The sequence below is a fragment of the Hippocampus bargibanti genome, linkage group LG18 (assembly GCF_051943395.1).
Source record: "Hippocampus bargibanti isolate YZ-2025 linkage group LG18, ASM5194339v1, whole genome shotgun sequence".
Taxonomy (NCBI): domain Eukaryota; kingdom Metazoa; phylum Chordata; class Actinopteri; order Syngnathiformes; family Syngnathidae; genus Hippocampus; species Hippocampus bargibanti.
Genome location: NC_142751.1, coordinates 13256817 through 13281508, shown reverse-complemented (window position 1 = coordinate 13281508; position 24692 = coordinate 13256817). Strand labels below are relative to the sequence as shown.

The window sequence follows — 24692 nt, the reverse complement described above, 5'->3', positions numbered from 1 at the left end:
GTCTGATTGATATTTTAACCTTGCAGTCTACACTCTGCCTTTGAACTATCAACGTTGAAACTGTCTCACTGTCGTCTGCCTGTCTCTTTAATGTTTAAACCACCTCCCCTCACTGCTGCGTTCTTGACCAATCACGTGGCTTTAACCGACGACTGGGGGCGGGGAATAGAGGACAAAAACAAGCCGGCTGCTATTTCCTTGTTAGGAGAACGGGCGTGTTCGCGAACGACACATCACTCATTGTGGTAGCTATGTGTGTATCCCGAAAAATAGTTTGTCTGCCAAGGTAAAATGTTCATAAATTTAACATTGGTAAACCGAAAAGTTCGTAAGCCAAGGGGTTCGTAAACCGAGGTATCACTGTACCTTGAGTTCCTCTGGGACAGGAGCACTTGTAGGTGTTAATGAGATCGATGCAAGTGCCGCCATTTTGACAAGGCTGAGACTGGCATTCATTGATCTCCTTTGAGCAGTTGACACCGTGGTAACCGGGGAGACACTGGCAAGAGAGAGACCAACGTCAGTCATTTGTATCGCAAACACATGTCGGCACTTCATAAAAGCCGTCGCGTACCTCGCAACTGTAGCCGCCGAGATAATCGGTGCACCCGGCTCCGTTGTGGCACGGATTAGGGGAACACTCGTCCACTTGGTCTTGACAGTAGCTGCCGGTGTAGCCTGCCTGGCAACGGCAGTAATGCGTGCTTCCGGCATCGAGGCATTGGCCCGAATTCCTGCACAGGTGAGCCACTTCGACACCTGAGGGCACAGAATAGCGGCCAACGAATTTAGGTTTACTTCATGCAAAAAAAATAATATATAATATAATAATAATATATAATAAAATAATAATAAAAATTATATATATATATATATATATATATATATATATATATATATATATACAGTAAAGTCTCGTTATATCGATATTCAAGGGAGTCCGAAAAAATATCGATATAACCGGGACTATCGATATATCCGACCCTGTTTGCATGTAATTTTCTCCGCGCGTGCATAGAAATAGTATCGATATAACCGGGACTATCGATATATGCGATATCGATATAACGAGACTTTACTGGATATATATATATATATATATATATATATGTTTAAAATAAAAAAAAAGTTATACAGTAAAGTCTCGTTATATCGATATCGGATATATCGATAGTCCCGGTTATATCGATACTATTTCTATGCACGCACGGCGAAAATTACATGCAAGCAGGGTTGGATATATCGATAGTCCCGGTTATATCGATATTTTTTCGGACTCCCTTGAATATCGATATAACGAGACTTTACTGTATTTTATTTCCTTGCCGAAATGAATGGAATGAATTTTTGATCTGGGCCAAAAAAACACACATTTATTTGTGATGGGCCATATAAAATGTAGTGACGGGCCACATCCGGCCCACGGGCCTTATGTTTCACATCAGCCCGCTGAAATATTGTGCTTAACTCATTAGCTGCCATTCCCGAATAATGAGTAATGACTACCTTGTTGTTTGGCCGCAACTTCACAGGAAACGCTCGGGATGTCACAGTAGAGGCCGGTCCAACCGGTTTGGCACTGGCAGGTGTAGGACGCCCCCTTTTGCCAACAAGTACCCCCGTTTTTACAGGGGGACGAATCGCACCAGCGTATGAGACTCTAACAAACAAACAAACAGAGAACGTTCACAAATATAATAATAAAATTAAAAATAGCTATCGAGCTGTTAGCTTTTCTAGCTGGCTATCTGGCAGGCTATTTAGCTGGCTATCTAGCGAGCTATCTGGCTCGCTATCTAGCTGTTAGCTTTTCTAGCTGGCTATCTAGCGAGCTATCTGGCTCGCTATCTAGCTGGCTCTCTAACGAGCTATCTGGCTCGCTATCTAGCTGGCTAGCTAGCGAGATATCTAGCGAGCTATCTGGGTCGCTTTCTAGCTGGCTATCTGGCAGGCTATCTAGCTCACTATCAACTAGCTATCTAGCTTTTATGGTTGGCTATCTATGAGCTAGCTAGATTTCTACGATCATAAATATAATAATGAAATCAAAAATAGCTTTCCCAGCTGGGTATCTGGCAGGCTATCTAGCTACCTGGCTCGCTATCTATCTAGCTACCTAGCTGTCTAGCTAGCTGGCTATCTGGCTCGCTATCTAGCTAGCTAGCTATCTAGTGAGCTATCTGGCTGGCTGTTAGCTTTTCTAGCTGGCTATCTAGCGAGCTATCTGGCTCACTATCTAGCTAGCTATCTAGATGGCTATCTATTAACTATCTAGCTTTTCTGGCTGGCTATTTATTAGCTAGCTAGCTTTCTACAATCATAAATATAATAATGAAATCAAAAATAGCTTTCCCAGCTGGGTATCTGGCAGGCTAGCTAGCTATCTATCTAGCTAGCTAGCTATCTGGCTCGCTATCTATCTAGCTATCTAGCTGTCTAGCTATCTGGCTATCTGGCTCGCTATCTAGCTAGCTAGCTCTTTAGTGAGCTATCTGGCTGGCTATCTAGCTATCTGGCTCGCTATCTAGCTCGCTATCTAGCTGGCTATCTATTAGCTATCTAGCTATTGGCTGTTTCTGGCTGGCAATCTATTAGCTAGCTAGCTTTCTATCTATTTGAGTTATTCTGGGTTAAGTGAATGCTTATAAAAACAGACTCGGCAGCGGCGGCAGGTGAACCATTACCTGGCAGTTGACGCCCGTGTAACCCGGCGGGCAGGTGCATTTGTACGTGCCGAAACCGTCCAGGCACGTGCCCCCGTTGAGACACGGTTTTGAGTCACACTCGTTGATGTCATACTGGCAGTAGCTTCCGGTAAATCCCGGCAGGCACAGGCACGTGAAAGCGTTGATGCCATCCGCGCACGTGCCGCCGTTAAAGCAAGAGCTAGCCAAACAAAACAGAGGTCATATCCGGGTTTTTTTTACCCATACATTCGCCAACGTCGCCGGTAGCGGCGAGCTACCTGTCGGTGCAGTCGTCGGTGTTGATCTCGCAGTTGATGCCGCCGAAACCGGGCGGGCAGGTGCAGGTGTAGCTGTTGACGCAGTCGGTGCAGTTGGCGCCGTTGCGGCAGGGGTTGCTTTCGCATTCGTTGATGTCCTGCTCGCATCTGCTGCCGCGAAAACCCGGCGGGCAGATACACGCGAAGGCGTTGATGGCGTCGCGGCACAGACCGCCGTTGCTGCATGGATCTGAAATGCAGAGAAATTGAGTTATAAGATGCCCAATGGAGATGTTACAGACCACCATATTTAACTCAGTCACTGCCAGACGCGTGCAAAAACGTGTCCACTCCAGTGCCAGGGTTTTTGTCATTGTCACTGGAATTCCAGGATCCACGGAACATTGAGTTTTAGGACGACATAAATATTCAATGCAGTGTAAGAAACCTTAGACTCAGTAGTATTGCAATATTCTTGTATTTGTATTGTTTGTTGCTGATTTAATATAGTTTGTTCTTTAATTAATATAATTTTGGTTCCTTGTGTGTGTGTGTGTGTGTGTGTGTGTGTGTGTGTGTGTGTGTGTGTGTGTGTGTGTGTGTGTGTGTGTGTGTGTGTGTGTGTGTGTGTGTGTGCGTGTGTGTGTTTTTAATTTAACACCTAAATGTTTTATCTCTTACTTTTTGCTGCTTTCTAACCCCCATTAAATTGTTTACCAAGTGTTTTTTTTTAATAATAATAATAATAATAATAATAATAATAATAATAATAATAATAATTTCAACAGTAGCCAAAATGGAACTGTATAGTGCCACTTAGCATTTTTTTTTACGACGATACTAGTGCAGCATGTTCTACCGGAAACAAATTCCTTGTGTGTTCTACATACTTGGCAATAAAGATGATTCTGATTCTGATAATAATAATAATAATAATAATAATAATAATAATAATAATAATAATACATTTCATTTATAAAGCGCTTTTCAAAATTCTCAAGGACATAATAATAATAATAATAACAATAATAATAATAATAATAATAATAATACATTTCATTTATAAGCACCATTCACAATTCTCAAGGACATAATAATAATAATAATAATAATAATAATAATAATACATTTCATTTATAAGCACCTTTCAAAATTCTCAATGACATAATAATAATAATAATAATAATAATAATAATAATAATAATAATAATAATAATAATAATAATAATAATAATACATTTTATTCATAAGGGCCTTTCAAAATTCTCAAGGACACTAAAATGTGTGATTCATAGTGTATTTTACATAATATGTTTAATTTGTTTCCTAATATATTTTTTTCAATTTCACATCGTTCAAATATATCTCATGATTATCCATTTTTAACTCATTCACTGCCAGACATGTGCAAAAATGCGTCCACTCCAGTGCCAGGGTTTATGTCATTGTCACTCAAATTCCAGGACCCACAGAATATTGAGTTTTAGGACTACATAAACATTCAATACAGTGTTAGAAACCCTTTCATCAGAAAAAAAAGAGTTAATTCCTAAATTATATGGGTCTGGAGTGTGATCTATATGATCTTGAAATGAGGGCGGCTGTCCAAAAATACATTTACAAAATACAAAATACAAAACATACATATTGGTTTATATAGCGCTTTACCAACAGCGCTAACATGGAAAAAGGGTAAATGCTGCCCCCTTGTGGAAAAGTAGAAACATTGCCAGAGGCCATGGCCAGCGCTTTATCTGCACCCGAGCATGAAAAAAACAACGCTCTACGTTATATGTTCAATTACCCCTAAAAAATGTGAATATATATATATATATATAATTTTTTGGTGTGGGGTGTCATACATCCGTGGTCCTTACTTGGTTTGCAATCATCGACGTCCGTCTCACACTTTTGTCCCGTGTAGCCAGGCAAGCATTTGCACTGGTAGCTTCCCATGGTGTTGTGACAAAAAGCTCCATTGCGGCAAGGGCTTTTCACACATTCGTTGATATCAATCTCGCAAGTTTGACCTTGGTTGGAAGGAGAACGTGGTTAATTGCATGAAGAGGGGTGGGGTGGGGGGGGGGGGTTAAAATTAAAATTAAAATTAAAATTAAAATTAAAATTAAAAAGGGGGGATGAGAATAGACACCTTGCCACCCTGCTGGACAGCTGCATGAGAAACTTTGGTAGTCCTCAGACTCTTGACATAGTCCGCCATTTTTGCAAGGTCTCAAGTTGCAAGGGGCCAGCAAAGTCTCACAGTTTTCACCTGGGAACAAAAAACATCAACATTGAGTAAGTTAGCGGACCCCCATTAACCCCCGCCCCCCCACTCCCAGTTTCCATCCCTCTTTCCTTATCCATTTCCATGACGACTTAACCAAATAGGAAAGGCTTTCCTGTTTCCTGTTATTGTGCGATCACAGACAGGAAACAGGATGCGGCGGAAACGGGAATGGGGAGTTCTCCCGCTTATATTAGCAACACCCCCCTAAGCCCCCCACCCAAGGAAAACACTCATTCACTGTTATCCCTCCGAGACAGACGGGAACATCTTTCCACACAGTGTAGAAAAAAAATGTGTTTTCTTTCAACATTTAGCTTGTAGTAGACGTGCACATTCCACCATGACGTCCCTGATCCACTGCTGAAAAGGATGTTTTGATCCTCTCCCCTTTCATCTAGAACTGATTTATGTCACAAACAGGGTCCGGCAAGTGCTGAATAATAGTAATAATAATAATAATAATAATAATAATAATAATACATTTCATTTAAGTGCCTTTCAAAACTCTCAAGGACACTTTACAGTCACAGGATATTTTTTTTATGCGGGTGAGCAGCGGAAGCCACATGCGCCATGAATGATGTGTTGCCTTTGTGTTGTCATATTATTTGTTCTTTATTTATGTTTTACTTCAAGATGGAGTGTGTGTGTGTATTTTGTTTTTCTACTTCTTTCTTTCCTTTCCTCTTACTTTCATAACTTTGCTACTGTGTTACTTCCGGGTAGAGTGGACAGTGACGTGAATGGCTGCCGCTGCTCACCCGCACAAAAAAAAAAGTTCTTATCCCGTGACTGTAAAGTGTCCTTGAGAGTTTTGAAAGGTGCTTAGAAATAAAATGTATTATTATTATTATTTTTTATTAAAAAAAATAAAAGTAATAAAGGATGATATTTGGTTAAACAGTCTCAAACTTAGATACCTACCTAGCTATTTGAGTCAAGAAACATATTAGCTATCTAGCTGGCTAGCTATCTAGTAGCATCTATCTAGCTTGCTATTGATTAGCTATATAGCTAGCTACCTAGCTATTTAGTAGCCATCTTTCTATCTAGCTTGCTATCTATTAGCTATATAGCTATATAGCGACCTACCTAGCTATTTGAGTCAGGAAACATATTAGCTAGCCAGCTATCTATCTATCTATCTTGCTATCTATTAGCTATATAGCTACCTACCTAGCTATTTGAGTCTGGAAACATTAGCTATCTAGCTATCTATCTAGAGTGCTATCTATTAGCTATATAGCTACCTACCTAGCTCAATGAGTCATGAAACATATTAGCGAGCCAGCTATCTATTAGCTATCTATCTATCTAGCTTGCTGTCTATTAGCTATATAGCTAGCTAGCTACCTATCTATCTGAGCCAGGGAACATATTAGCTAGCGAGCTAACTAGCTATTAGTTGTCTGGCTATCTATCAGCTAGCTAGATAGCTTTCTATCTTTATTCCGTGTTGAGTGAACGCTGGCGCGTGTGGCTGCTGCTGCTAACCCACAGAAAAAAACGACCCTGTGACTGTAAAGTGACCTGGACAGTTTTGAAAGGGGCTTAGAAATGAAATGTATTATTATTATTATAAACAACGCAGGATAAAACGTTAGCGAAGGAAGCTAATCTATCGCTAATAAAGCAAGCGGCTACGTCTCGTACCGGTGTATGGAAGCTGACAGTTGCACTTGTAACCCGCCACGCCATCCATGCAGGTGCCCTGGTTGAGGCAGGGGTTTGATGCGCACTCGTTAATGTTAGTTTGGCAGTTGGGACCTGTTGCGGGAAGGAGTTGGGGGTCCGGGGGACGGGGGGCACGGGGGGTTAGACTTGGTTTGAAGGCCAGAAAAAAAAGGGGTATTTAGCCGCGGGAGGCTAACCTGTGAAGCCTGCTCTGCATGTACAGTGGTAGCCGCTGGTCATGTCTTTACAGGTTCCTCCGTTGGTGCACGGGTTGGACTCGCACTCGTTGTTGTTGATGTCACAATTTGGGCCGCTCCAGCCGGAATCGCAGGTGCATTTATAGCTTTTATAATAAAATAAAATCAAAATAAAAATGTCAGTGGCGATGATATTTTTTTTCAAGGGTTTCATGGCTTTTGTGGTGCTCACCCGTTGAGGAGGTCTTGGCATCGGCCGTGGATGCAAGGGTTACTGCCGCATTCGTCCACTTGGGACATGCAGGTGGCGTCGTCGTAGCCTTCGGGGCAAAGGCAGGTGAAGGCGTTGATGCCATCCACGCACGTGCCGCCGTTGTGGCACGGGTTGATGGCGCAGTCGTCGATATTGATATTGCACATTGTTCCTGGAAAGAAGATATTATTCTTTTTGGGTTGTTTTGGTATAAAAACGAGACATTTTTTGGGGGGGGGCGGTTTGAATGCCTGTACATGAATTTCGGCACGTTGGCAAAACACAGTTGGACAAAGTGCCGTTTTTTTCAGGGTGGGGGGCAATAGAAAGCCACCACTGAAAACTCTCCTCAGCATTCAATTGAAAAGAGCGGGAGCAGCTCAGTGTGCACTTGGCCTGGTAGACCCTTGGGCGGGGGGGCTTTTCTGCTTTGCCGCCATTGATTGAATGGCAGCCTGTTGAATAGACAGAAAGAGCGTTGGGCTTTGGTGGGGGAGGGGGGGTGAGGTACTGCCAGGAAGGAGCTTGAGGGGGGTAACGACTCCCCCAATTCACACACACACACACACACACACACACACACGCATTCCTGTTTCAACGGTTTTGTGAGGTCCAGATAAGGAGTGAGGACCACCCTTGCTGACAAGTTTAGAGAAGAACTAGTGTTCCATTTGAACACTAAATGTCGCCCCATTTCCCCCTTCAACTTCTTTAAAAACAAAGGAATAAAAAGTGGACTTGAAACTGAAATAACAGCAGGAGTGAGGTTTCTCAATGGGTACATTCAAAGTCCTCACGCCTGTAGTGAATTTGGTTAAATATATCATTTTACTTTTTGTGGTATGAACTTTTTCCTCGCATTAACCCCCCCCCCCCCCCACACACACACACACAGTGAGCAACAAGTGTGTGTGTCCAAGTGAAATGAAAATACACACCAAAAAAAATCATTTTGGGTGAATTTGTGAGGACCTTTCTGAAACTTTAACAGATGCATATATATACCCTCGAGAAGTCTTTAGAATGAAAAACTTGTGTGGACTGGCCAAAAGGTCCTCACTTGTCAAAAACGTCCTCACTACCTATGGTATCAAATGGTAGTGGTCATCACAAGACTGGTCATACAAACACAAACACACACGACTTGTTTACGGAGACAGAAGGCCAGACCCATTTCACACACGGCCGAGTAACAATCAACCCCCCCCCCCCCCCCTCTGAACACTCTAGGGGGGGGGGGGGTCACTATATGACCCCCCCCCCTCCCTTTACTCTTCATCAATCAGGAGGGGCGGGGCCCAACCGCCTCATCAGTTACAATAGCCCTCTGTCCCCTTGCCGGCACAGAAAGACCCTTGGGGGGGGGGGGGAGGCTGTTTTACAATAATCGGAACGGCGCGACCGGTCAGAACCGGTTCAGTCGGGTCCAAGTTGACAAGAACGCCGTGCAATTACACAATAAATGTCATTAACAATCTTTGTTCCCTTTTACAAGGATCGTCTTACCAATTCTTTTCAATTTTTTTTTTTTGTTTTTGGCAAGGATGGGAGTTTGGGGGGGGGGGGGTTATTTCAAAGCCCATCACACACATAGGCAATCTGACACCATTGTTGCGCCAGAACGGACCCCCCGCCGGCCACCTGTCACATCCGCCTCCTTATGCTCAGGGGGAGGGGGGGGGGGCACCTGTAAAAACCCCCCCTCAGGTAGATTCTCACCTGTGTATCCCGGCTCACACGCGCACTCGTAACCGTTTAGCTTGTCGATGCACCTCCCGTAATCACACGGGCGGCTTTTGCAGTCGTCCAGGTTGACCTCGCAGTTGAAACCTGGTTTCCAATTCAAAAAAATTAAAACCACCCACGTTTGTGAAATCGATACCCCCCCCCCCCCCCCCCCCCCCGTCATCTGACTCACCCGCGGTGCCTTTAGGGCAAGAACAGATATAGGTGTTCTCTCGATCCTGGCAAGTGCCGCCGTTCCTGCAGGGTTGACTCAAACATTCGTTGATGTTGGTCTCGCATAAGCGGCCCGCGTAACCGGGATGGCAATAGCATGTAAACGAGGCTAAGCCGTCCTTGCAGGTGCCGTAATGACACGGGTCGGAGTAGCATTCGTTGATGTCCGTTTCGCAATGCTGCCCCGTGTATCCTAAAAGCAAAGACAAAATGGAGTTTAAAAGTGCAAAATAAATAAAAATATGAATCAAAGAAGAGACGATGTACCTTCTGCACATTCGCAAGTGTACATGTTGGGCCCATCGGTGCACTTTCCTCCATTTTTACAAGGGGTGCTGGCGCATTCGTCGATATCCACCTGGCAGAGACTCCCCGAGAATCCTGCGCAATCCAAAAAAAGTGTCTTTTGTTGGCGAGAAACTGATAAAAAAAAATAGAATAAAATAAATTGCCCCCTCCCCCTCCTCGACAGACGCTCCCCAACTTATGAACGAGATGGTCGTTCGTAAGGTGAATTTGTTCGTAAGTTGCTTCTGTGCTATATTTTGTAAGGAATGTATGTCTAAGGTTTATATAATTATAATAATAATCCATTTCATTTCTAAGTGCCTTTAAAAACTCTCAAGGTCACTTTACAGTCACAGGATACATTTTTCTATGGGTGAGCAGTGGCAGCCACACGCGCCAGCGTTCACTCAACCCGGAAGTAAATCAAATAGATAGAAAGCTAGCTAATATACAGCTAATAGCTAGCCAGCTAGATTGCTAGCCAGATAGACAGCTAATATCTAACCAGATAGCTAATATATAGCCAGCTAGACAGATAGCAAATAGATAGATAGCCAGATAGTCAGCTAGCTAGCTAGCCAGTCATATAGGCAGCTGGATAGCCAGATAATAATAATAATAATAATAATAATAATAATAATAATCCATTTCTAAGCGCTTTTCAAAACTCTCAAGGTCACTTTACAGTCACAGGATGAAGTTGTTTTGTGAATGAGCAGTGGCAGCCACATGTGCCAGCGTTCACTCAACCTGGAATTTTTTGGTGCTGACGAGTGTAAATAAGCATCTGGTATGTTTCGGCTTGTATAAGTAATCTGTATTGGTTTGTACTGAAAAGTAAACATTTCATAAAAAAGATATGTACGTGTACAAGTGGAAAGAGTACTACGTATGTTTTCGTATGCATCATTGTTCGTAACATGAATGTTCATAAGTAGGGGAGCGTCTGTACACTCAAAGACACTACTAATGAAGCACTCCACTTCAAAACGACTCAAAGCCCCCTTCCCTCGCCCCCGCCTGGCTTTACTGTGCACCCAACGTTTCTTTCAGGCGACACAATGGGCTCAGCCCGCCGAGCCATAAACCAATCCCTGCCCCCGGTTTTCGCGCTAAATTTGAGGACAAAATCCCCCGATAGCCCCCACAATTTGCTAATCTTTCTCTCATCGAGGACGGTTAACCATTTCCTTACTTTCCTTTGTATATATATATATATATATATATATAGCTAATAGATAACTAGTTAGCAAGCTAATAGATAGCAAATAGATAGCTACCGCGGTAGCCAGCTAGATAGCCAAATCTCCCAGTTTCTTAAAAACATATATATATATATATATATACACATATATATATATATATATATATATATATATATATATATATATATATATATATATATATATATATATATATAGCTAATAGATAACTAGTTAGCTAGTTAGCTAGCTAATAGATAGCAAATAGATAGCTACCGCGGTAGCCAGCTAGATAGCCAAATCTCCCAGTTTCTTAAAAACATATATATATATATATATATATATATATATATATATATATATATATATATATATATATATATATATATATATATATATATATATATATATTTTTAAGAAACTGGGAGATTTGGCTATCTAGCTATCTATTTGCTATCTATTAGCTAGCTAACTAGTTATCTATTAGCTAGCTAGCTAACTTTCTATGTATTTGAGATACTCCGTGTTGAGTGTCGCTAGCGCATGTGGCTGCCGCTGCTCACCCACAGAAAAAATGACCCTGTGACTGTAAAGTGACCTTGAGAGTTTTGAAAGGCGCTTCGAAATTAAATGTATTATTATTATTTTTTTTATTTTTTATTTTTGCTCAGCGTCTGGCAGTGAATGAGTTAACTTCACCATGGTGTGTGTGTGTGGGGGGGGGGGGGGGGGTTCCTGAGGGATGCCATGTGGGGGTTTTCTCACCTTGAAGACACTCGCAATGGAAGGAGTTGATCTTGTCAACGCATTTGCCGTTGTTGAGGCAATGCTGGCTGGCGCACTCGTCCGTGTTGATATGGCAGAAAACGCCCTCGTAACCTGAACAGGGGGGCGGGTCAAACGTGAGTCTACGTCTGTCACCCCCCCCTTTTTTTTTTATTTTGAGGATTCCCGAAAGCTCATACCCGGCATGCAGATACAATGGAATCCTCCGATTTGATCCAGGCAAGTGGCGTCGTTGTGACACGGATTGGACATGCATTCGTTGACATCCATCTCGCAACGGGGGCCCTCGTAGCCTTGAAGGCACTTGCACTGAAATGAGCCTTTGGTGTTGAGACAGCGGCCGCCATGCTCACAGGGGTTGGCGCCTAAACGGAGCAAAATATGTCACGCGTCGGCGTAAGAAGTGAATTCGGAGGAAAGGGGGGGGGGGGGGGCGGACGTACCGAGGGAGCACTCGTCGATGTCCAAGTTGCAAGCGGAGCCGGTGTAACCTGGAGGACAGGTGCAGATAGCCTTCCCGTTGACGGGGTTTGTATCGCAGTTGGAGCCTTTTTGACATGGGTTGCTGATGCATGCGTCATCCAGGTGGCACAGCAAACCTATGGAGAGAATGTCATTTGCACGGCAACATTGTATTGGTGGAAAAAAATAAAAATAAAAAAAACGTTGCGGACGTTGACTGCATTTTTATCTGCGATACCTTGGCTTATGAACTTAATTGGTTCCCAGACAGAGTGTGTAAGGTTAAAAGTGTGTATCCCAAAAAATAATTTCCCATAGGAAATCATTAAAATGAGAATAATCCGTTCCCAGGTCCCTCTTAAAACCTAATTTTCTACTTTCTAATTTTCTAAGCCTTAAAAACTACACAAAACACACCTTATTTTATGTATAATAAATGTCCTGTGGTATAATAATTAAAAAGAAATAAACTGTACTTTATAATAAAGTCGTTTTATTCACCTTTGTGATGGTCGTTGATGGCATGATGGAATGGAGTGGCCGGTTTCATCAGCATTAAACACTTGATGAGGAACGTAGCCTTCTTATTTCACCATCTTGAGGAATCATCCCTTGTAGGTGCTTTCCCTGCGATAATTTTACCTAGTTCCTCATCAAGTGTGTTCTGTTTAGCTGGGTTGATAGCTTTTGGCATCAAGTGTACAGATGGCTTGTGCGGGTTATTTGTGGAGCCTGATTGATGGGATATTTTAACCTTGCAGTCTACACTCTGCTTTTGAACTATCAAAGTTGAAACGAGTCCAAATTTCACTGTTTTCTATCCATTTTATCACTCTCTCTCTGTCGTCTGTCATCATTCATTGTGGCGCTCCGCGTGTATCCCAAAAAATAGTTGGTATGCCAAGGTAAAATTTTCATAAATGTAACGTTCGTAAACCGAAAAGCTCGTAAGCCAAGGGGTTCGTAAACCGAGGTATCACTGTATGTTAGCTTACAAGCTAGCGCTTTTACAATGCTCACAAATTTTATTTTCAGTTGAAAAAGACATCGAAGGGTCATACCGGTTCGCCCGTGAGGACACTCGCAGAAGAAAGAGGCGACACGGTCGTGACACGTGGCGCCGTGGTAACAGGCGGCGCTGGCGCAGTCGTCGATGTTCTCGCTGCAGTCGTCACCCGTCCAGCCGTTGACGCAAACGCAATGGTAGCTCCCGTGGGTGTCGTGGCAGGTGCCGCCGTTCTGGCAGGCATTGGGCATCAATTCGCACTCGTCCACGTTTTCGGAGCAGTACTGGCCTGAAATATGAAATGATGATGAGTCAGGCGGGTTGAGAGGGTCCGCGGTGAGGAATTGGGACCAACGGGCTAGTCCTTGCCTGGACTCACATAAAAATAATAATAATGCATAGTTCCTTCATGAAATTTAATTAACGATTTTCTCCTAAAAGTTTTTTTTGTCCATTATTTCTTGTTTTCTTTTTTAGCTAGCCATGAAAATAAATTCTCATATTTGCTCCATGTAATGGAATTAACTTTTTTTCATAAAATTCTTTTTTAAAATCAAAAATAAAATGTGCTTTTTTTTCTTTAAAATATTTATTTTCTTTAAAATAAAGTTTCTTTAAAATTTCTTTTTTGCCCATTTTTTCATGGTTTCTTTTTTCCAAAAATTCTCATATTTGGTCCATGAAATTGAATTAAATATTTCTCTTAAAAGTCTCATGAAAGTCTATTATTATTATTTTTTTGTCAATTTATTAATGCTTTTTAGACATATTTGAAAAAAAAATATCATATTTGCTCCATGAAATTGAAGTAACTTTTTTTCATAAGTCTATTCTTTTTGGGGTTTTTTTTGTCTTTTTTATTTGTCCATTAATTCATGTTTTTTTAGCAAGCGCTGACTTATATTTGGGAGAAAAAAAAATCTTATATTTGCTCCATGATAGTGAATTAACTTTTTAAAATATAAGTCAATTGTTTTAGTTTTTTTTGTCTTTTTTTAATTGGTCCATTAATTCATGTTCTTTAGCTAGCCCTGACTTTATTAATTACATGAAATTGAATTAACTTATTTCCTAAAAGTCATTTTTTTGTTTGTGCATTACTTATGTTTTCTTTTTTTTAGCTAGCCCTGACTTATATTTGAAAAAAAAAAACTCATATTTTCTCCATTAATTTTTTTTCCTAAAAGTCTATTTTTTGGGTCTTTTTGTGTGTGTGCATTAATTCATGTTTTCTTTTTTTTTTAACTATCCCTGACTTATATTAGGAAAAAAAATTATCATATTTGCTCCATCAAATTGTATTCATTATTTCATAAAAGTCTATTCTTTGTGTTTTTTTTGTGTCCATTAATTCACGTTTTTTTACACATATTTGAAAAAAAAAATCTCACATTTACTCCATTCAATCGCCCCCCCCCCCCTCCACTAAAAGTCGATTCTCTTCAATACACTGCATTTTGCTGGTTCATTAAATCTTTTATTTTTTCAGATTTTGGTATGTCGTCATGTTCATCTTCCCATTTGTTTTCTTAAAACAATTTTTGAAACAATCAGCATTTGAATTTGCGTGCTGAAATATGGCATTTTGTATCACATTGACAATTAGTGTAACTGTGTGGTAATAAACAATGAATTAAGTCAGCAAAGGTTACCTGTGTAATGAGGCGGACATTGACAGTTGTAAATGTTGACTCCGTCGACACAGACGCCGCCATTCAGGCAGCCGTGGCCCAGGCAGTCGTCAATGTTATGCTCGCAGTTCTGGCCCGTGAATCCTGATAACAGAGTCAGGATGCGATTAATTATTATTATTATTATTATTATTATTATTATTATTATTATTATTATTATTAAGTGAGTTGATAGCCGATTGCGTAAACACACCAAACCGCTGGAAAATCTTTTATATGACAAAATGATGCAGCTGGAATTACGCTGATGCCTTTTAACAAAAGGGATGGTGATTCTTTAAACAATAATATAATATCATATCGTATGATATCTTATAATATCATACAATACAATACAATACAATACAAATGTAAATTTCTCCACTGTGAGACTAATAAAGGCATATCCAATCCAATCCAATATAATATAATATAATATAATAAAATAATTATAATTATAATTATAAATAAATAATAATAAAGGCAAATCCAAACCAATAATATAATATAATATAATATAATATAATATAATATAATATAATATAATATAGAATAAATGAATGAGGGAACGAATGAAAAAAAAAAAAAAAAAAAAAAAAAAAAAAAATCGCCATTTCCAGTAAATTATTTGAATAAATAATAAAATACAGGTAGCATCTGACTTACGACCGAGTTCCGGTCTGACCAAACGGTCGTAAGCCAAAATGGTCGTAAATTGAAATACATTCAAAATGTTGAATAGAGACTCAGAGGCTAAATGACACGTAAACTCCCCCCTCTGGTGCCATCACGCGGTCGATTGCTGTGCGAGAGTGAGATGCTGGCTGGCTCGCCAAAATTATGTATGCGTTACCGGCCTGCTAGCGCGTTGCGGCGCCAGGCGTAGAATTCAAATTTTAAAAATAGGGTCTGGAAGTCGTGGTGGTAAGTACGGGTGGTCGTAAGTTGGATGTTACCTGTAATATACAATATATATATCTTATGATATCATATGATATAACATAACATAAAATAGAATGAATGAACGAATGAATGAATAGAAATAAAATAATAAATCTCCATGTTCAGTAACTTATTTGAATAAATAATAAAATGGATTCTAAAATGCTGGGCCAATTTTAAGGAGTCGAAATGACATCCAGGTTATATTTAAACGGCTTTAAAAAAAAAACGTTGGCTTTGGATGCCAACACAATGAAAATCAGTGGTGGGTTTCGCTAGGTTACACTTGCTCAGATTTATTTTCCAATCTTAAAGGGTGAAAACGTGGAGAAGAAAAGCAAACTTTAACGGTGGTTAGTCTACCGCTTTGTATGTATTGATAAGAGCCCCTTACCCGGCAGACAGCTGCATTGGTAGATACTGTCGCCCTTCTGAACGCAGGTGCCCCCGTTCTGGCACGGCGAAGGGCTGCACGGCACGTAGCGAGTCTCACAGTGCGGCCCGTTGTAGTCCTGGGGGCAACGGCAGTGGTAGGAGCCCACCTCGTTGACGCAGACGCCGCCGTTCAGGCACGGTGTCGGGCTGTGGGCGCACTCGTTGACGTCCTGCTTGCAAGTTGGACCGTGGAAGGAGGGCGGGCAGCTGCATACGAAGGCGGAATCGAACGCAGAGCACTGGCCGCCATTTGCGCACGGGTTTGAGGCGCACGGGTTGGGGTGTTGACACGTTTTGCCTGCGGTGCCATAGAGGGGAATAAATAAACACAAATAAATACATAGACAAGTCAACAAACAAAAATAAAACAAAATAAATAGAATAAACAAAATAAAAAAGTAAACAAACAAAAATAAAAATACAAATTAAATAACAATAAAAATGTAAACACAAATAAAATACTAATAAAATATAAATAAATACAATAAAAATAAAACAAATAAAACATAAATAAAATACAAATAAAATGACATGAAATAAAATAAAAAACAAAAAAATAAAAAACAAAATACAAATAAATACAAATAAAATAAAAATACAATAAAAATAAAACAAATAAAACACTAATAAAATGACATGAAATAAAAACAAAAAAATAAAATACAAGTAAATACAAATACAATTAAAATCTAATAAAAATAAAACATAAATAAAACACAAATAAAATGACAAAATAAAAGAAAAAACAAAAAATAAAATACAAATAAAATGACATAAAATAAAAAACAACAAATAAAAGACAAATAAAATACAAGTAAATACAAATAAAATAAAACTACAGTAAAAATAAAAAAATAAATATAATAAAATAAAAATACAATGATATAAAATAAAAGAAAAAAAACAAATAAAATATAATAAATTTAAAAAAAAGAAAAAGTCATATAAAATAAAATACAAATAAAATAATAAAGTAAAATCAACATAAAATAATATTAAAATACAAATAAAAATAAAATATACATGTAAATAACGTTAAAATAAAATTACATATAAAATTAAAATAACATAAAAGTACAATAAATTAAAATGAAAATAAAATACAAATAAAATAAAAACAAAATACAACTCAAATAATGTGAATGAATAAACAAATAAAAAATAAATAAATAGATTAATAAAAAAAAAAAAAAAAAAATAAACGTTGGCTTCCATTTGAACGTCCTGTCCTACCTGACCACCCGGGCGGACATTGGCATCGGAAGGCGGCAGGCGTGATGAGATCGCAGGTTCCCCCGTTGCGGCAGGGCGAGCTCATGCAGGCGTGGTTGGTCGGCGTGAGGCACAGTCGATCGGTGAAACCAAGTCGGCAAACGCAGCGGAAGTCGAAGGTGTTGCCGTGGGAGACGGCGCGACATTCGCCGCCGTTGCGGCATGGTGACGGACTGCACGGGTTGGGGAATTGACATCGGTTGCCGACGTAGTCGCTGGGACACCTGAAAGGGATAGTTGCGTTTTAGATTTGTAGCTAATGAAAAATCAAATTGTCCCCCAAAAAAATGAACAAAAGGAACTCAGAAATGATTGAAAAAAAAATGTTTTAAATTTTATTTGCCAATACTCAAGGCTACTGTAGCATATATTGATTGATCATAAATTAACCAACCAAACCCACACACATCTCGCGACTCACACTTCACAAGGTATGCGAGGGCGAGTTGGAAATGAGGCACCCAGATTTTTTCCCACCCGCTCCAGCCAGGGGGTGTTGTTTTTTTCCGGATTAGATTCCCTGTGAACCTTAAAAACACATCGCGATGAGAGTCGGGCCTATCCCGGCCTATCCTGGTTACCTTTCAGCTTCAGCATTGTCCGCTGTTATTGCGAATGAGCGCAGAGATCAAGGAGACCATGCCGCCCACCAAGCATTAAAGGACAACGGACACCATTTTTTTGTTTACTAGCTGACATCAGAAAAACGTTTTATAGCATCCAAAATACCCAAAACACGCAGGATATTTTTAGTCAACTGCAAAACACCAATAAAAATGACTTAAAGTGTCCCAAAACTGCCACAAAATGAGCTCGAAACTGGGCAGATTCAGAAAGTCCCGCCCCTTTGTCGTGACATCATGCCAGGATACTCCTTCACAAACTGCCTTGCTCCAGAATCAAAACAATGGCTTCGGGAGAGTTCAGATCTGGAGAAGATGCTTTTTTTGTTACTCATTCAGTGATGAATATGATTCAAATAGTTCTGAAGAGGAAAGCATACATGTTTGCAATCGATTAAAGAAGTCCTGTATCAATTCGAGCCATCTGGACTCCAATGTAGCGCCCAGAAAATGCACAAGATGGCGCACAAGCTCCGTTGGAAATGGGTGGGATGGGATAACCCGCGACTTTTTTTACTTAAAATATATAGTTGAGCCTGGGTGTACATGTACAATAAATAATAATAATAATAATAATAATAATAATAATAATAATAATAGCTACATAGCTAGCTAGCCAGCCAGAGATAATAGGTAGCAAATAGCTAGCAAATGATACTAATACCACTACTACTACTACTACTACTACTACTAATACTAATAATAATAATAACAATAATGAATAGATAGCTAGCTACATAGCTAGCTAGCCAGCCAGATAGCTAGCTAGCCGGTCAGAGATAGTAGGTAGCAAGTAGCTAGCAAATAATAATAATTATTATTATTATTATAATAATAATCCATTTAATTTCTAAGTGCCTTTCAAAACTCTCAAGGTTGCTTTACAGTCACTGGATAAGTTTTTCTGTGGGTGAGCAGCGGCAGCCACATATTAAAATAAAATGTCATTAATGTGACCAAATATTCCACGTATATGTAAATAATCTTAACCACTGTATAATTGTGCGTAATAAAAATACAATCTATATTCTTTTTTTATCAATAATTTTTTTCTCATCCTTTAATTGTAAAAAAAAAAAAAAGTAGATCACGCGTTCGCGACAACAGAAAAACACATAAGCTCCACAAAAGGCCCGATTCAAGATTCCGACCCAGAACTTTGGAACTGTGAGGCAGACGCGCACCACGCTAGGCCACCGTGCTGATATGCTAAAATGTGTTTAAATAAGAAAACAATAGAGATGGTGATGATAAGAATAATAGTTTTAAGTTTACTCTTAGAAATGCTGTTGTTAGTGAAGGTGGGGGGGGGGCTGAAGTGGTTTGAATTTAGGCCTGTGTCTGTTGGATTGCGGGGTGGGGGGGGGGGGGCATCTGTTTGTGTCTCCACAGGGAGCAGGTGCGCATGTTAATGAGGGCAGCTGTTGGTCAAGACTCCTCCCCTACAAGACCCCCCGCCCTGCTGCAGTGGAGGCGGGTGGGGGGGGAGATGTCTCTATGCTGAAAAGCCCCCCCCCCAATAGGGACATTACGAACTCATGTGAAGTCAGCTGTTGCAACTTGTACCATTTTCTCATCCCAAACACACTTCAGCCCTTGACCGCTTTTCCTTTTATTCCCCCCCCCCCCCCCAAGATTTCCCGAACTTTCCCCCTCCCCTTTTTACAGCCCCCCCCCCCCCCCCCCCCTAGACCCGCCCCCCCACAACCCCAGTGTCACACGGTGCTGTCAAAACCCTCCCCTGTTGACTTTTAGCGAGGTGCGACCTCTTAACTGGCCCGTGTGCACCGCGGGGAGTCCAGACGGTTCCAATCGGCACAGGACTGCTAAGACATTCATGGGGGCTTTGAAGTATCCTCCATTTTAACTCGTTCACTGCCAGACGATGTGCAAAAAATGTGTCCACTCCATTGCCAGGGTTTTTGTCATTGTCACTGGAATTCCAGGACCCACAGAATATTGAGTTTTAGGACTACATAAACATTCAATGCCGTGGAGATGCAGCTGGTGAGTCTTTTCCCCGTCAAACGAGATGAATGTTTGGCTATTATTTGCTATCTATTCGCTATATATCTATTTAGCTATCGAGCTAGCTAGCTAGCTCACTATTTGCTATCTATCTAGCTATTAGCTATGCTATCTAGCTATCTCGCTATTAGCTACGAACAAGCTAAGCTAGCTCTCTTTTTGCTATCTAGCTGGCTATCTACCTAGCTAGCTATTAGCTATGCAATCTAGCTGGCTATCTATCTAACTATCTCGCTATTAGCTACCAAGCTAGCTAAATAGCTCTCTATTTGCTATCTAGCTGGCTATCTACCTAGCTATTAGCTATGCTATCTAGCTATCTCGCTATTAGCTATCGAGCTAGCTAGATAGCTCTCTGTTTGCTATCTATCTAGCTATTAGCTATGCTATCTAGCTATCTCGCTATTAGCTACGAACAAGCTAAGCTAGCTCTCTTTTTGCTATCTAGCTGGCTATCTACCTAGCTAGCTATTAGCTATGCAATCTAGCTGGCTATCTATCTAACTATCTCGCTATTAGCTACCAAGCTAGCTAAATAGCTCTCTATTTGCTATCTAGCTGGCTATCTATCGATTTATCTATCTAGCTATTAGCTATCTCTTAACTTGCAGGCTATCTTTCTATCTGTTTGAGTTATTCCGGGTTGAGTGAACGCTGGCGCATGTGGCTGCCGCTGCTCACCCACAGAACTACTTATCCTGTGACTGTACAGTGACCTTGAGAGTTTTGAAAGGCGCTTAGAAATGAATTATTATTATTATTATTATTATTATTATTATTAAAAACCTTAGACTCTCTTCTTTCATTAGAAAAATAATTATTTCCTAAATGATATGGGTCTGGAGTTATATGAGCTTGAAATAAGGGCGGCTGTTCAAAATACAACACAATACATACATAGTGGTTTATATAGCGCTTTAACAACAGCTGAAGCTGGAACAAAGCATTCTGCCCTCTTGTGGAAAAGAAAAAAAAAACAATGCCAGAGGCCATAGCCAGCGCTTTATCGGCACCCAAGCATGAAAAAAACAACAACCCCGAATACATTCGGGAATGGAGCTCTGCGTCATATTTTCAATTCCCGAATAAATTTGTGAATGGCAGGAAGTAAGTTAATTATTTCAATTTCACCTTGAGTATGAACATATTGATACGATGTCTTTATCGACTGACTTATTGAATAGATGATTGCAAAGAATATTGATTTTTTAATTGCATATCAAGAAAATGGAATAAAATGGTGACATGGGTTTTTCATGCCTTCTGTTTCAGTTTTTTTTGGGCGGGGGGACTCAACATCTTTGTGTCAAAAAGGATCCACCCACATGCACACACCACGGCAACAGGTCTCTCCCGGCGATGCAATGTCACCCCCCCCCCGTTCCCCAAGGACCGAAGCAGATGCTCATCCGACCTTTGACCCCCCCCTTTCCAAGCGCTTTTTATGTGGTTCTTTTGCCTTTTCCCCTCTCGCAGTGCATCCCCACGCTCCCTCCCGAGTGACTTGGCCAGGCTCACCATCTGCCACTCTCGACAGTGACTTTGCCCCCCCCCCCTCCATCCACCCCACCCATACATCGTTGTGGATTTTTTATTTCTTTTTTGAGGTCAACATACAGTTGAGCTTGACACGCTTCCACCATCCATATTCCGATTCATTTTACACTCACGCAATAAGAACAAAGCCAATCCAAACATCCTAAAGTGACAGAGGGTGGGTGTCACCGGGATTCATTGGCTATTTCCTGTTTCACCCTCTAAAAAACAACCAAGCGGAAAGATTTACAGGGGTGGGTGGGTGGGGGGACCCCCGACGTGATACCTTCACCTCATTTGGTGAACAAACATCTGCCAATTGGCGTTGCAATCGCTGTGGATTCAGGTGATCGTTCAGTGGCCCAACTTCACAACACCCTTACCAGCTGACATTATTTTTGAGGGCCATCTTTTGGTGTGAATCTTTTAGCAGAAATCCAACACCTCATTTGGACAATGTGCAAAAAAATGTGTCCACTCCAGTGTCTGGGTTTTTGTCATTTTCATTCGAATACCAGGACCCCACACTCACCCCATCCCCTTTCAAATTGCTGTTGTGGTCTGCAAATTTCCCTATTGTGGGACGAATAAAGGTTTTATGATTCTGAATAATAATAATAATACATTTATAAACCTTCAGTACAGCGTTACACACTTTAGACAAGCGGTTCTTAACCTTTTTTTCCTCAATTCCCCACTTTCCAATTGGCCTCACAACAACAATGATAAGTCAAAAATACAGTTTTAATGAGACTTTTTTTGCGATTGTTTATTAGCTACTAGGGCATCAATATTTGGTTCAACTGATGAAATGACCCGTCATTCCCCACTTGGCCAACTCGCTATTCTCCACTAGTGGGGCATTCCCCACAGGTTAAGAACCAATGCTTTATACTCTCTTCTTTCATCAGAAAAAAAAGAGTTAATTCCTAAATTATATGGGTCTGGAGTTATCTGAGTTTGAAATGGGGGCGGATGTACAAAATAAAATCCAATACATACATATTGGTTTATATAGCGCTTTAGCAACAGCTAAAGCTGTAACAAAGCGCTAACATGGAAAAAAAAAAGAAAAAAAAATGTCAGAGGCCATGACCAGCGCTTTATCGGCACCCAAGCATGTTAAAAAAAAAAAAAAAAGCCAAACAAATTGGCGCTCTTTCAATTCTTGAATAAATTCATGAATGACTTAAAGCACAGATGGAATCATTATACAAACGTGCAGAACTATTTATAATAATAATACATTTAATTTACAAGCGCCTTTCTGAACACCAAAGGACACGTTACAATAAAAACAATACATAAAACAATAAAATCACGAATTAAACAATAAAACAGCAGATTAAACTAGACCATGAAAGCAATCTTAAACAGGTGGGTTTTGAGGTGAGATTAGAAAGTAGGAAGGGAGTCAATGTTACGGATGTTGGGTGGAAGTGAGTTCCAGAGTTTGGGAGCGGAGCGGCTGAAAGCTCTGCACCCCACCGTGGTGAGACGGGCAGAGGGCATACAGAGGTTTGCCACTTTTGTCTCATTTGATTTTCAGGAACAGGGATCAGGCTTAAGATAAGAATGTGTTTTAGGAAATATCCAAATTGAACCTCACCCCGCCATGGCGTTTTAGTGAAGGGTTTTGCTGTTTTATGAAAATAGCTTCTTTTACTCATCTTACAAATCATCTATTTTCTTTCGCTAAGATTTTAACCTTATTGTCGTCAAATGAGCTAGCAACCTTTTTTTTTATTTTTTTTTGGGGGGGGGGGGGGGGGTTACGTGGCCCTATAAGCCCCGAAAAATGACCGCTGCGTGTGTGCAAGGCATCGGGGGAGGGGCTAACCAGTTCGGGGAGCGCCGGCTTTAGAGCTTAAATAAAGTTGACTCAGTGATACACACTTGGACACTTCTGATGGGCTTAGGCGTCGCATGGAGCTGAGCCTGGACCCCCGCTGGTAATCCCTCAGGAGGACAAATCAAGTGCAGCATTCCATGAGGGACAGAGCAAGATCTCTTTGTGCACTTGGGAGCTCGCCACGGAAGGCGCTTCTGCCAGCGAAAAAAAAAAAAAAACTATCCAATCCCAGACCAGTCGACGCAAGGTCAGCGAGATCTCACCGCGCCGGCCTCTGGGTCTATTTTGGTCAAATGTTGCATTTCAAAGCGCTAAGCGCTACAGGTGTTTCCTGCGTTTATTACTGTTGGTTAAAAACAGTCTTTTCGGGTAAAAGGCAGCACCTGTCGGTCTTGCAGCTGCAGTTTGCCGTGCACGCACAGAAACACACACAGAAACACACACAGAAACACACACAGACAAAGGCACAATTACACTTACATAAACACACACAAAAACACTCAGACACGCACAATCGCACACAAATACATGCACACATACACAAATACACAAACACACACATATAAATACACACACACACAAACACAAAAATGAATTACTGTGTCTTTGTGTTGTCATATTATTAGTTTTTTTTTTACTTTATGTTACTTCCGGGTTGAGAGAACGCTGGCGCGTGTGGCTGCCGCTGCTCACCCGTAGAAAAAATATCATGTGACTGAAAAGTGTCCTTGAGAGTTTTGAAAGGCGCTTATAAATGAAATGTATTATTATTATTATCTATTCGCTAGCTATTAGCTATCTATTTGCTAGCTATTAGCTATCTATTTGCTAGCTAGCTAGCTTGTTATCTATTTGAGTTACTTCCGGGTTGAGTGAAGGTTGGCGCGTGTGGCTGCCGCTGCTCACCCACAGGAAGAAATGTATCCTGCGACTGTATTATTATTATTATTATTATTATTATCATACTGTAAAATTTTGCGGGAAACAGGAAGAGCGAGATGTTTTGATACGACAACCACAACATTTTTTGCTAATAAGTCTAACATCATTCGGATTGGCTCACATGGCCATGGACTGGTTTGCACTTTCGGCATTGCAGTTTATGCGTGAATGGGAATGACAGCGGGATGGGGATTGATCCCTGGGGTACACCGCTTCTCCCATCAAAACAAACCAAGACGACGTATGATATAAAAATGGACGAATCCATGTTACTGGGTCGGTAAATGATGCTCAGGTGATTAAATGACAGATATTTTAGAGGGGCGGGGAA

General features: G+C 40.6%; 1 protein-coding gene across 1 annotated transcript in view; it reads right to left on the bottom strand.

The window, feature by feature from the left end:
- LOC148884734 (neurogenic locus notch homolog protein 1-like) overlaps positions 1 to 24692 on the bottom strand; it is a 42948-nt gene that overhangs the window by 13226 nt on the left and 5030 nt on the right. Inside the window, exons 3-22 of the mRNA XM_089020306.1 lie at positions 17342 to 17604; positions 16068 to 16406; positions 14714 to 14836; positions 13117 to 13350; positions 12037 to 12192; positions 11773 to 11958; positions 11573 to 11686; positions 9585 to 9698; positions 9277 to 9510; positions 9078 to 9188; positions 7338 to 7530; positions 7106 to 7251; positions 6888 to 7001; positions 5097 to 5216; positions 4822 to 4974; positions 2966 to 3194; positions 2685 to 2886; positions 1507 to 1660; positions 575 to 759; positions 367 to 499 (exon numbers count right to left, since the gene is read on the bottom strand). Coding sequence (XP_088876432.1) covers positions 367 to 499; positions 575 to 759; positions 1507 to 1660; positions 2685 to 2886; positions 2966 to 3194; positions 4822 to 4974; positions 5097 to 5216; positions 6888 to 7001; positions 7106 to 7251; positions 7338 to 7530; positions 9078 to 9188; positions 9277 to 9510; positions 9585 to 9698; positions 11573 to 11686; positions 11773 to 11958; positions 12037 to 12192; positions 13117 to 13350; positions 14714 to 14836; positions 16068 to 16406; positions 17342 to 17604 — 3503 coding nt within the window. The remainder of the gene's footprint in view (positions 1 to 366; positions 500 to 574; positions 760 to 1506; positions 1661 to 2684; positions 2887 to 2965; positions 3195 to 4821; positions 4975 to 5096; positions 5217 to 6887; positions 7002 to 7105; positions 7252 to 7337; positions 7531 to 9077; positions 9189 to 9276; positions 9511 to 9584; positions 9699 to 11572; positions 11687 to 11772; positions 11959 to 12036; positions 12193 to 13116; positions 13351 to 14713; positions 14837 to 16067; positions 16407 to 17341; positions 17605 to 24692) is intronic.